This window comes from Leiobunum rupestre, chromosome 2 (assembly GCF_980474605.1).
Source record: "Leiobunum rupestre chromosome 2, qqLeiRupe1.1.hap1, whole genome shotgun sequence".
Lineage (NCBI taxonomy): Eukaryota > Metazoa > Arthropoda > Arachnida > Opiliones > Sclerosomatidae > Leiobunum > Leiobunum rupestre.
The window spans coordinates 46,177,560-46,190,762 of NC_143385.1; the positions used below are offsets into that span (position 1 = coordinate 46,177,560).

At 36.2% G+C, this 13,203-nt stretch overlaps 1 protein-coding gene across 1 annotated transcript in view; it reads right to left on the bottom strand.

Annotated features, from left to right (window-relative positions):
* The window catches only part of LOC149957619 (SEC14-like protein 2), a 56,261-nt gene extending 44,891 nt beyond the window's left edge, over positions 1–11,370 (bottom strand). Inside the window, exons 1-2 of the mRNA XM_090167109.1 lie at positions 11,242–11,370; positions 10,641–11,180 (exon numbers count right to left, since the gene is read on the bottom strand). Of these exons, the coding sequence (XP_090023235.1) occupies positions 10,641–11,180; positions 11,242–11,370 (669 nt within the window). The remainder of the gene's footprint in view (positions 1–10,640; positions 11,181–11,241) is intronic.
* Between the last annotated feature and the right edge of the window lie 1,833 nt (positions 11,371–13,203).

Genomic DNA, 13,203 nt, shown 5'->3' on the forward strand with positions numbered 1-13,203 from the left:
AAAGCGTTGGGTATGCTATGAGCGAGACGTCCATGTGTTTCTTGGTCTAAGGTTTAACATTAAAACCGCATCCTTCCCCCACCGTAAAGCTATGGAAAAGTTGATAAAATACGCGAAAAAGTAGATTAGTCCATAATGAAAAGGGATAATTTAGCTAAATCCTAAACAAATTTGAAGAAATTAAAAAACTTACTAAAAACTCGTACCAATAGGTCTTCGAGCAAACAAAAAATGCGAATCTCGGATCAAATAGATCATCGAGTAATAAAACTACAATAAAACTAAATAAAATAGCCATAAATTCCAACGGTAGACCGGTTTCTTTCTATTTGGAACTCATCAGTACCGTGCGGGAAATCTGGCTGGCGACTGTTATATCTAAAAGAGAAACTAAGCCTAAACATTGAAACCGGTCTACCGTGGGAATTTCTGGCTATTTTATTTAGTTTTTATGTAGTTTATTACTCGAAGATCTATTTGATCCGAGATTCGCGTTTTTTGTTTGCTCGAAGACCTATTGGTACGAGTTATTAGTCAGTTTTTTAATTTCTTCAAATTTGTTTAGGATTTAGCTATAATATCCCTTTTAATTATGGACTAATCTACTTTTTCACGTATTTTATCATCCTTCGCACAGTCCATAGGCGGTTTCTTCTAACTTAACGAGAAAAACGGTATGATAGTAAGACAATTTTATAGGAATCTTGTATATGGTGTCCCACGCGATCTTTTCTACATAATTTTCAATTTTATTAAAAATTACAAAATAAATTTTTTGTTTTAGCGTCTACGTATATCGTCTTCGGTTCAACATTGAAAAAAAAAAATGGCGGACCTTCGATGCACGCACTCGAGTTTCGGCTAAGCCTTGGCCAACTGCTTAGTAAACTACAATTGGATATTAGAATACTAATAACACGGTTTATATATTTACACAGGTTAGACTACTTGTACCTTCATACGTGCTAGCGTTATGAGAATCTTAAGTTCTTCTGACAGGCAACCCTGTTTTCTACTACGCTACTGGTACGCCCTCTAATGTATATAAACAGTACTAATTAATTTAATATAAATAAATTTTTTATAAATTTTAATTATGAATACACTAATGAGCTACCTTATTTATAATTTGATAATATGTATTTTAAAATTTATTAATTATCTACGATACATTTAAATTTAAAATATAGGTGGGGCTCCATTTTTAATTATAAATGTTATTTTAACAATAGTTGATTATAGTTCAGAAACTTTACACAAGCCGGCGCTGTAGGCGCGAAGTAGCATTTTTCAAATTCTCTAAACGCGGGAGTAGCTCATAAGCGTCCATCTCTGAGCCGAAGTAGTCTAACCTGTGTAAATATATAAACCGTGGCTAAATGGTTTGAACCGCAATGGCAGGGTTCAGAATGTTTGAGTGCGAATCTCGTTAATGATAATATATATTGCTTTTAATTTAAGTGTTTCAAAAACGTAACATCCATGAAGTAGCAGATCTTTAAATATGTACTAAGAGCCTTTTGTATAAACACCAGTCTATCGGTATAGATTGTTATTGGCCACATTAGTATTACTTGATTCCGTGGTTTCTTTTTCCGGCCGCTATGGGCGCGGGTTTTGGTAATGTCCCGATGCCAGTGTGTCGTCTGCTTTGTGTTAAGGTCTCATTAAAGATTTAAGCTAATTGTCAGACTTATAAGCTGAAAACTATTCGTGAGTTCTGAACCGTTCAACCAGTCCCCATGCGCACTATTCGGCAAAAAAAATTCTAGAACTACCCAAATGCAAACTATTCGCAGACAAGAACCTCTTGTTGAACCGTTCGGAACCGTTCTAAATGGTACCTGCTCAAGACCAAGTACTGGCCGGAACTCAAGGTTGAAATCTCTAAAATTCGTCTGCACATCGGGCTGCGTACGTCAAATCGTACGATTCTAATTTGAATGACAACTATTCGTACAAAAGTTCTGAACTATCCAGAACTTTTTCGTGACGTCATAGCTCAGTCCTAGGCCGTTCTCTTAACGGTTCAGAACTCACGAATAGTTTTCAGCTATTGAAGTAAGTTATAAACTTGCGAATGAAAAATAAACAAAAACTAAATTTTGTCCAATTTTACCTAACACTTTGTGAGAAAACTTTTAAAAAGGTTCGTTTTATTTTGATAAATAGATAATAGACCAGGTTTCAGAGGAATTAGATTTTTCATTTATACCTTATATATATATATATATATATATATATATATAGGTATAAAATAATTTTGTAGTCATCATTTTCGATACTTTTATCCCTTAATAAATGTGGTTTCTGTAACGAAAATTAGGCTTTCAACCGAGGGGCTGCTCACTCCGCGTAATCGGTGTACAGAGCCGTACCTTTGACTGTACTAATGGGATTACGCGTAATCTTTGAAGTCCCTGCCTTTGGCAGTGCAAATCTAAGCGTAATCCGGTGTACAGATTTTCTAAGAGTGGTTAGTCCCTCGCTTTCAACACCTCTAAACACGCCACATTTTTTATTTAAATTACGTACTTTACCACCGAACATTTTTTGGGAGTGAAAAATTATTAATTCACGCATTTTTCGCCAGTACGGTATCAGTCAATACAGCATGAAGCTAAGGAAAAATTAATCTATCGATTGAAACGCTGTTGCCATCTAGTGATTAAATTCGTTACCAACCATTCGCAGAGTTTCGCCTTAATTAACCCTTTTTAATTTAAAATAGCTCAGGTTCCAACAACAAATTGGTCAAATAGAAAATTCCCGCCAACGTTTTACCGAAATCAACATCCTACTAGATATAGGTAACTAAACTTTTAATATTAAACTCGATGCCTTCACGCTATGGGAAAAAGTAGACATTTTGGGTGTTGAGATGCCGTTTCGATTTTACACCATAGTCATTTTTCCACGCGGGAACAGGTAAAAAGCTTGTTTTACATTGATACATTTTTTTTAAAGAAACTGCATTGAATTTCTAAGCCATTTAATTCCTATTAAATTTAAAAAGGAGGGTAAGAAAATTATTTTCTAAAAATATTGCAGGTTTTCATTATAAATAGCTTTCACCAGGTGGCGATAGTTCAAGTTTATTTATTTTATTGTCAATTGGGAATTTTATACATTAGGAGGTCGAGGGCCAAGTCACTGAAGTAAGTAGTGACTTATAACCCTCGAGTCCATCGCAGTGGATGTAGAACAAGAGTTTAAATTAAAATTATTTAAGACAAAAAGAGCAATAAAAAATAACTATTTATAAATCTAAAAAAGTAGTATCATAAATTCGTAAAATATTTGGACACGATGAATGAAATATGTCATTTATGGTTATATTTTAAAATATTCAAAATCTACATCTTGTTATTTTAATTTGACGTTTTAAAATCGGAATGGATGTAATATCTTTAATTGAATGATAAATTAAATTAAAATGTTTCACTCCCGTATAGAAAATTTATAATATTTTCTTTTCTGTTTTACACTTAGGGAGTTTTAAAAAATAATTAGCCCTCGTCGTCGAGATTATATTATTAGACGAAAATAAGTTGGAGATTTGATCTCGGATATTTTTAAATACAAACAATATACTTGAATATCAATAAATTTGGTTAATACGTAATAATTGGCTAATTTTTAACAGGTCTTTAGTTGGATGTCTCCATTCTACATTGTAAACATTACGTAGGATACGTTTTTGCATGACCTGGATTCGATTTAGATTATAATTTGCTGTATTATCCCAAAATACAATACCATAAGTTATATGGGAGTAGATAAACTGAACTATAATTGAAATAAGATATTTCTGGGGGAAACATTTTTTAATTTATAAACATAATATGAGGCTGTAGCTAATTTTTTACACATTTGATTGATATTTTCGTTCCAGTTTAAGTGGTTGTCAAATCAAATACCCAAATATCTTTACCTGTTAATTCTCTTAAATGAGTTCCCTATTAATTTAATATCACATATAGAGTAACATATAAATTTGCCTACTTTTGAGAATATAATGTATTCAGTTTTATTAATATTTAATATTAGACCATTATAATAAATAGCTAGGCTAATACCCAAGGCATCACCTTAGGCCTTAGTCATCAAGCGACTTTTGAAGCCATTAATTCAGGTGGCCGGGTTACGATGCGTAGGAGGGTGGTCGCAAGCCCTTCATGCCACGTGAACCAACAGCTCCCAACACTAACTATTACCGTTAACCTTTATTAAAAGGGAAACCGAAGAGCTCGGGGGATCACCCCTAAAATCAGTTGTTTAGAGAACTTGCAAACTCAACGCAGAAGGAGTTGTTCCGAGTTTGCACCCAGTGCCACAAGCTGGGATTGAACCCGGCTCCTCTGGTTGCGATGCGAAAGCGCTAACCACTTCGCCGCCCCATTCATTTATTGCCCTCAGGACTTTATTTCGTGCCCTAATTAGTTGAACAAGATCAAAGTTTTCGAGAAGTAGTAATGCATCATTCGCGTATAAAGTCCAAAATCCGAACGGTGAAACCCTTAAAATCCTTCAGATTCCCATGTTATTTTCAATTGAAAAATTTCAAATCATGTTGTCAAAAACGTTTTCGGTTGCCATGGCAAAACGAAAGCCCGGCGCAACTTTTCCCTTGCAGGTTTTTTAAGGTACACTATACCAGAGTTTGAACAAAATCGGTGATTATCACCTCGGGTCGTCTCCTTGTCAGTATTGTGCCCGGTTCGAAAGCCGAATTGATGGTTAGAGAGAAGATGGTTTTTGTTGCAGAATGAGTTATGTCTTGATGAATAGCATTTGTCAAGAATCTTTGCAAAAATAGATAGGACATAGATTGGGCGGTAATTATTTGGTGAACTAAAATCACCTTTTTTGTATACGGGGTTGTCACTGTCTTGGAAAATACCGGATGTAAAAGATAAATTAATTATAAACACTATCGGGGCGAGAATTATGGTGCTTATAAATGTAATTGGTTTAGGATGGAGGCCATCGAGACCCTTTGCGCTCGAAGTAGGTATTGAGTTAATAATTTCTTTGACTTCCATTTCATTAGTTAAAAAGAGAGCGCAGGTATTTTGATTATTTACGAGATTTAGTGGTTTGTCTTCAAGGTTGCTATCTTCAATGATAGTCGTAAAATGGTCATTCATATCGTTTGGGCTAATTGTTTTTGGTATTGGTTTCGAATTATTTTGTTTCCGGGATACAGTATTGATTACTTTCCACTTACCCTTAATGGTGTTCCCTTGCTCTAATTTTTTTTCTTTATGATGTTATTTAGGGTCGGGAAATTTAATGTTGTTGCGTCATCCTCTTTTACTATGACTTTTGTTAATCATAAAAATAAATAAAATGGCGTCCATGCGATGTATAAGCTCGAGTTTCTTAAACCTTGGTCTCTTGGTGATAATTATGTCGTATAAATAATAACTTTGGAACCGTTAGCTATTGAGTAGTGGTTTAGGCATCAAAGTTCGATTTGTAAAGCGGTTGGTTGAAATCAAGTAAGGGTGAAATTGGTTATTTAGGTTCATTTATTTTTATGTAATTGTTAATAAGCCCTTTTTACCTCTCCGAGGGGACTTTGTAACCTAGGAGGGGTTATACAACCACCGTGTCTGTCTGTCTGTCTGTCTGTCTGTGCGTGGGTGGGTGGGTCTGTATGTCTGTCAGGCCTGCGAACGCGTTCGCATTTTCGGGGCAAAGGGTAATCACTGCGTACCCAGTTTCTTAGAATCAGAGAAAAGGTTTTTCCAAAAGCGCCCTCTTTTGTCATTGGGTGTAGTATAATTTTTTAAACGGCCGGGATACGAACCCGAGCCCTCTTGCACGACAGGTGAGCGTTCTACCGCAGAACCACGGATACAGTTACGCTTCATTGAAAATTAAAAACTCTCCCGAGGAGAGGTATATTTTGGCTTGCCAACTTGTTAAAGTCTACATTATTACGTATGAAATTTTAAAGGTCAAATCTTGTTTTAACGCAGTCAGCAGAGATAAGAGGGTTAAAGGGTAGAACCTGTGGGTGATCGACTTTGTTAGTTTTTTGTTATTTATTTACGGGTTTTATTATCGTCTTAAACATAGTTGTAATAATGCAAAGGCGTTTATTTAACGTGTATTGATATACGAACTGTCGTTTCGTCAAGTGGCTCTATGTGCTTTGTTGATGGTAAGGTTATAGATTCTTGTTAATACATTTGGAGTGGATATTTTGATATTTACGATTCCTAATACAGTCATTGATTTCCTGGGTGTGAGAGACATTATATGATATTTCAAATTGGACGGCATTGGTCTTTTTCATGCGCTATGTGTCACAACGTCAACTGTAAGTCTACCAGTCGTCCACTACCAGATGTCGAATATAGCTATTCTACGGTATCTTCATCAAGGGCGAGTGTTGAAATAAAATGAGCGTTAAATATGCGGCAACTATTTCGTAAGCGAAAAAAATACAAATACCCTCTGTAGATATTTCTTTAATTAAAATTTGCTTCTCATTATATTCAACTGATAAACTTGTACTGTAAAAAGGGTTAAATTTAATTGTGCATTGTTTTAGTACCTCTAACGCACTGTTGTAACTACTTAATTTATAATATTCTGAATAAATTATAATCGGTTGTTTCGTCTCAATTATTTTAATTAAAATTAAAATTTTATACCGGGCGGGATTGAACCGGGATTACGTTTTTAGTAAATTACTCTCAATTGCGGAGATCTATCTTTAAGGGTCATCTCGAGAAATTAATACCACTAGGGACAATTCTTCCGAGGAGGGGTATATTTTGGCTTGCCAACTTGTAATTTGTTCCAATCAACATAAATTATTTATCGTCGATTGGAACAAATTAAATGTATAAATAGGATGCACTGGAGACTAGAAAAGGTAAATAATATTTTGCGTCAAACATTAGGGCCTAAACTTTCAGATTTTAAAAATGTGTTTTCTGTTTATATTGGATATTACCTAAATTTCTTGAGGCACATATTCAAAAGTTCACGAAAACCATTACTTATAAATAATAATAAAAATCTAATAAAATTAATTTAAATTAACGTAAATACTCTCATCAACATCCCGCGAAATCCTAATTCCCGGCTCAATGATTAAGATAGAAGAATTTCAATCAGCCAATGAGAGTGTAGAAAATGAGATTATTTTCCTTTCTCGATCAGCCAATAGAAAACCGGAACGCAACCGGAAGTAAATGAGCCTACCGCGTAGCTTTGAGACGTGAAGATTATTTTAATGCCTTGTCGAGGCTACACTGTCCGTTCATCTCTTTAATTTCTATGAGAACTACATAACGACGGAGCACAATATTTCAGTATTCTAATGTTTTTGTTTGAATCGCTTTTATTTGAGCCTAATTTGATATTTCTAAAGTAAAACAAACCATTGTCTTAATTAAGAAAATTGTTATTAACCTTCTAAAAAACTTAATCCTTTGCCTTTACTATTATAGTCTTCATTATAGCCAGATTGGTGTAAATCATGCTAAATAGGTACACATTCTAAAGATTTCGTGTATTTTGGATAATTTATATTAATATTTGTGTTATAAATTTTACGTAACGTAATTTTAATAAAATTCTTGTAATAATAATGGTTTAAACGATAAAGATTTAGATTATTAATAGTTTGAAATTGGCGCCACATAGACCATTTACAATTTTTTTGGGGAAATTTATTGCACTCAAAAGGAGGAAGAATATTAGTAACACAGTTAATAACGTTCACTAACTGAGTGTAAAATGTAACGATTAAATAGTTATCATATGTAACATAATAACCAAAAGTAATAAAAATAATAATAATAATAATAATAATAATAAATAATTATCAGCTAGGCTAATACCCAAGGCATCACCTTAGGCCTAAGTCATCAAGCGACTTTCGAAGCCATTAATTCAGGTGACCGGGTTACAAAGCGTAGGAGGGTGGTGGCAAGCCCTGCATGCCAGACGAGCCAACAGCTCCCTACACTAACTATTACCGTAATCCTCAACAAGTTATTATGGAAAGGGAAACTGAAGAGCTCAGAGGAAAACCCCTTAAACCAGTGAGTTGGCTTAACCCTCATAATAATTGTTAATAAAAAACTAAAAATATCTGTTGGCTCACGTGGCATGCAAGGCTTGCTACCACCCTTCTTCGCAATTTAACCCGGCCACCTGAATTAAAAGTCGCTAGATCACTTGGGCCTAGGGTGGTACCTTGGGTATTAGCCTAGTTGATTATTATTATTAATGACAAGAAGATAGTTACAGATGTGAAAGAAAATTACTAGATGTGAGCGAAAACATTAAAAATACATGAAGTTGCCCGAAAAATATAATGCACCTGCAAATTACCGGAGAGTCAAGAAATTACAAGTGGTCCGACAAATAGAAATTTTTTGAAAATGACCAGAATCCATAAAAGCAAATAATGGACCGAGAGTGTTAAATTTCAGTGGAAAATCACTGTAAATCAGATACAACAAAAATTAAGGTTCCTCGTATCTGTATGCAGTTATCACTATTTAGAAATGACTGAGCTTAGAGAGGGGCTAAATCGGTAGTCACTATCACTATAAGCTAGCCATAGCCGCCTAAAGTATGTAGATTATAACTTTATTACTTTGTAGAATAATAAAACAAAAATGAGTTACGATAGATTTTCAAATTAAATCGAAAATGAAATGATTAAGACTTCGAAGCTTTAGGAAATAAAAGTCTCCGAACAACACCGTTGCCAATTTATAATGAGCTTTATATCGAACATTTCTTAACAACAAAAAACTTCTTATAAATAAATCAAGATGAAAATATTATTTTCCCGTTAACTTCACTCATTTGGACAAAAATGAAAACAAAAAGTTAAACAACGAAAAGTTTACTCGATACGGCTTCGGGAGGGTGACCATGTTGAGCCGTTTTTTATCGTTTTTCCCAGTCGAAAAATAAGCTCCATACGACCAAAAGTGACATAAGAGTCAATTGTTTTAAATTAGAATAAACAATACTTTCGCAATAATTTAATTTGAAATCAACAGCCTAAGGCTAGAATTATTTATTTATATGTAAAAATTGAACCTATTTCTATGCGCGAGTGAAAAGAGAAGAGAAAATCGAGTTAAGACAAATTAGAACATTAACCAAAGAGAAAGTACATTGCCATTTGGTTAGCTTCGTGGTCGATGGAAACTTGGAAAGACTACCTCTTAGTAAAAGTTTAGAAGTTGCAAAGTCAAGGCTGACACACTTTTCGGTGCAATATCATTTCGTTAAAAATGACTTCTTCCAACTCTCGTGACAGAGAAAATTTCGATCATAGTCAGTCTCCTGACAGTATGAATGAAAGCATTTTGGTGTAAGGCATATATCGATAGGCACCCCTTTCCCCGTCACGCAAATGTGTCCTCCGCGTGTTTCTATTCTTGGTTTTCACAAAATGTACATGTACATGTAGAACGACAAAAGTATACGCTCTTATAGTAATGCAGTGATGTCACCAAGGGTAGAGAGATTTTACTCAAATATTTATACTCGTTTTATCCAGTATTCAGAACAACTGTTTATAAATTTTGAGCGCAAAATAATTAGTAGTTTTCAAAATACGACTATATAACCACAACCCCCAGTTATTTGGGTTACGCGTTCAACGAAATCGCCCCCCTTGACAATATGTTGAATAACTTTCTATTAAATCATTATATTTAGATGAAATTTTGGTTTATAGGGTATATGTAGGTGCGGAATCTCATGGTTATGCTTAAAGGTTTGTAGACATTCGAGTTTTGATTTTAATGACCCTTAAATTGAACAAAATGGTTTTTTGGGGGGTAGCGTTTGGTGCGCTATATAGTGACGTCGACAAAAGAAATACACCATTTTTAAATATAATTTTAAAGTTTACAAATAGGGCTTTCTAGTGATAATGTTTCTTCATTTTCTAGATGAAATACCGATATTTTAAGATTTTACAAAACTACTAATTTTTCTGAACAAAGAATATAATTGGGTTTAAAATTTAAAAATTTTCATGGACTAATTTATATAATTATAAATTTAATTAATTTCAATTATTCAAATCATATTTACTACAGTTATTTATGGTAATGGTTTACGTCTGCGTCGGTTGGAAGGGGGAGTAGACAATTTAAATGCCTCGGGTGACTCACGAAAGAACACGTAGCCGAGCGATTAGAATAGATTGTACTTGGTTTCCGCGTCTCGCCTGTTCAAACCCAAAGTTGACAGTTGTAAAATAACTGAGAGTAATAGGTAGAGCTCTTATTAAATTTTATTTACGCTAGTAATTTAACGGTTTAGAAATGAATTAAAGTTTTTCACCGCGATGTTCTATCGGTAAAGTTAATAACGAACCTTGTCACAGAAATGGGAATACTAAGAAGACGGATTTTGTTGTTTTGACTAAAACTGATGACGAAGACATTTGCCTTATTGCGAAGAGGACAAGCATCGACAAAAGTTATATAAAAACGTGATGATAAACGTGAAGCCGAATTGTACCTGCGAGCCAGAATGGTGACGGTTTTTAAGCCAAAGTCTACTCTAGCCATCTTCAAAATCCTGAACTGGGTTTCGTCTATTTTACCTTGATTTTCCCTTGCCCAAAGAAATCGTACAAAGTCCCTTTCTTCCTCTTCCAATGCGAACTGAAGAAATGCCTTCTCTATATCGGCCATTATTGCAACTTTATAGCTTCTGATTCGGATGAGCAATTCGAGTAGGTTCGGATTGAGATTCGGCCCACTCGCGAGGCACGTGTTTAGTGATGGTTTAATTTTGACGTGCCTCGAAGCGTCGAATACCACACGGAGTTTCGTCGTGTTACTAGACTCTCTACTGACGGGCTGGTGCGGGATGTAATAGCTTTCGACGACTTTCGGTTCCTTCTCATCTACTTCTACGGCTATTCCCTTCTTTAACCGGTCTTCTATAATTTCTTTGTAGTCCGAATACATGAACGGATACCGATTGAAGGTTTTGATTAAGTTCTTCATTCTTTTTTCAGCTATTTGGTAGTTGCTCGGTAGCTGGTTTTTCGAGACTATCCATGGCAGCTTCACGTGGTATCGCCCTTCTTTGAACGTTGTTTCTTTACGGATTTGTTCCATAACGGCTTCTCCACTTAATTTCTTCTCCAGTGCTTTTTCCCAGGGACTCTAGTTCCCAGAAGGACCTAAGCGTTTTGTTTATTTCCGATTCACCGTCTCTTATTCCCACCTTCATGCAAATTACTCCCGTTTGGTTAACGGAAACGGCTCTCACTCTTCTATCGATGGGACCCTGAAGGGCCCATCCCAACATAGTATCCATCGCTACTAAAGCTCCGATGATTTCTTCAACTCTCATGGTTACAATTTCGTAATAATGGTCTAATCCCAGTAGAAGTCCAATACTGGAGGCTGTCGGGGTGTCAGCGACTCAGCGGTCGGCTCGTCAGCTAAAATAAACCCTGTTTTCTTTGCGAAGTTTTCAACTTCCACGCAATTTACTAGTGTGGCTGTGTTGCATAAATAGGGTACTTCAATTGCCGTTATTTTTCATTTCTTCCTCGGGTCTCTCTTGTTTTCCAAAGTTAGGCTAACCGTATTTCTCAGCACGGTTGACGGTGATTCGTTAGCGAAGTTTTCAACTGTTACCAATTGCCTTCCGATTATCGGCAGGTTCAGTGTTCTGGAGACATCTTCCTTGATGAAAGAAGATTGACTGCAGTTATCAAATATGCATCGAACTTTCTCTTCTCTCCTTAGATTATCTTGATTCTTCACGATCGCCATAGCGGTGCCTAATAGAACGTCTTTATGGCCGCTGACTACCGATGAGATGACGGACCGCACAGCTATGTTATTGGACCCACTGGCGCCGGAGTTTGCTCCATTGTGGTCGGGAATGACCGGCGGGGAGACGCCGGGAGGGCTAGTCTCGGCTTTATGGGCGTTGTTTTATTGGCAGAGCGCGGCGTTATGTCGACCTTGACAGATCTGGCATTTTCGGAATTTAGAGGTACACGCCGATGCTCTGTGTTGAGTACGGGTGTAGATTGACCACCTTTCCATGCTTCTGACAAGCTTTCTTTTATCTTCGAAGGTGTAGCTACTGCAATTTACGGTCGCATGGATGTCGGATTTACATAAAATACAGTAAACTCTCTGTGTGGTGACGTTCGTGTTTAGGGTGCAGGCGGTAACGGGCGGTAAGGGTGGACACGAATTGAATTGAAATCACGAGAGGAGAACGATCGCGGCTTGGTATCTTCACCTTTTAAAATGGCACAAGTTTCGCGTCTTTCGACTTCACGTTTCACAAAACGCACCAACTCCTCCAAATCAAACTCCCTATTCGTATTACAATCCATGCTATATCTTAGTCTAATATCATCGGGCAGACATGCAATAACGACTGGACACAATGATACGCTGTTTGCAGCGGTATCTACCCCCAAAACATGTAAGCTTCTTAAACTAGTTTCAATTGAATTATAAAGTTTTCTTAGTGCAAAAATGTCTTTAGAGTCCTCTACCTTTGTGAGTTTACGGATTTTAGTCATTAATTGATTTATTACTAAATGAGTCTGACGGTACCTTTCTTCTAACAATTTTATAGCCACGTCATAATTTTGATCAGATTCTTCAAAACCTTCTAACATTTCAAACGGTTCCCCTTGCAAATATGACAATAAATATCTGAATTTTTTTACCTGTCGTAAACCTGGTCTATCGTTGATTGTTGACTTGAATTCGACCAAAATCCTGGCCACTTTGTGAAGTCCCCTTTAAACTTGTCAAGCTCCAATGTCGGTAGTTTTGACTCCATCCTGGCGACTGATTGCACTAGTGTCGTGGTGATGCTGCATTTGGTGCTAGTTGAAATACTGGCGGCTCCTAATAAGCGAAGTCTTCTTTCAGCTTTCCTTTCGGCTACGTGAATTTTATCGTCGTAGGTCCTTCCCTTGTACTCCTTTTTGATTTCATCTTCACTATCGGGTAACAGTTCATCAATTCGGTTGTCTAGCTCCCGGAGTTGCTCTCTCTTCGATAACAGCTAGGAAAGTTGTTCGGGTATGTCTTCGGCATTCTTGGTTTTCAGTTGCGTTTCCAACGCTGTTATATTTGCTGTAGTATTACGTCGCGCTACAGTTCCTATCGCTCTCAGCATCGTAAATTCGGTTTCCGGATCTGAGTT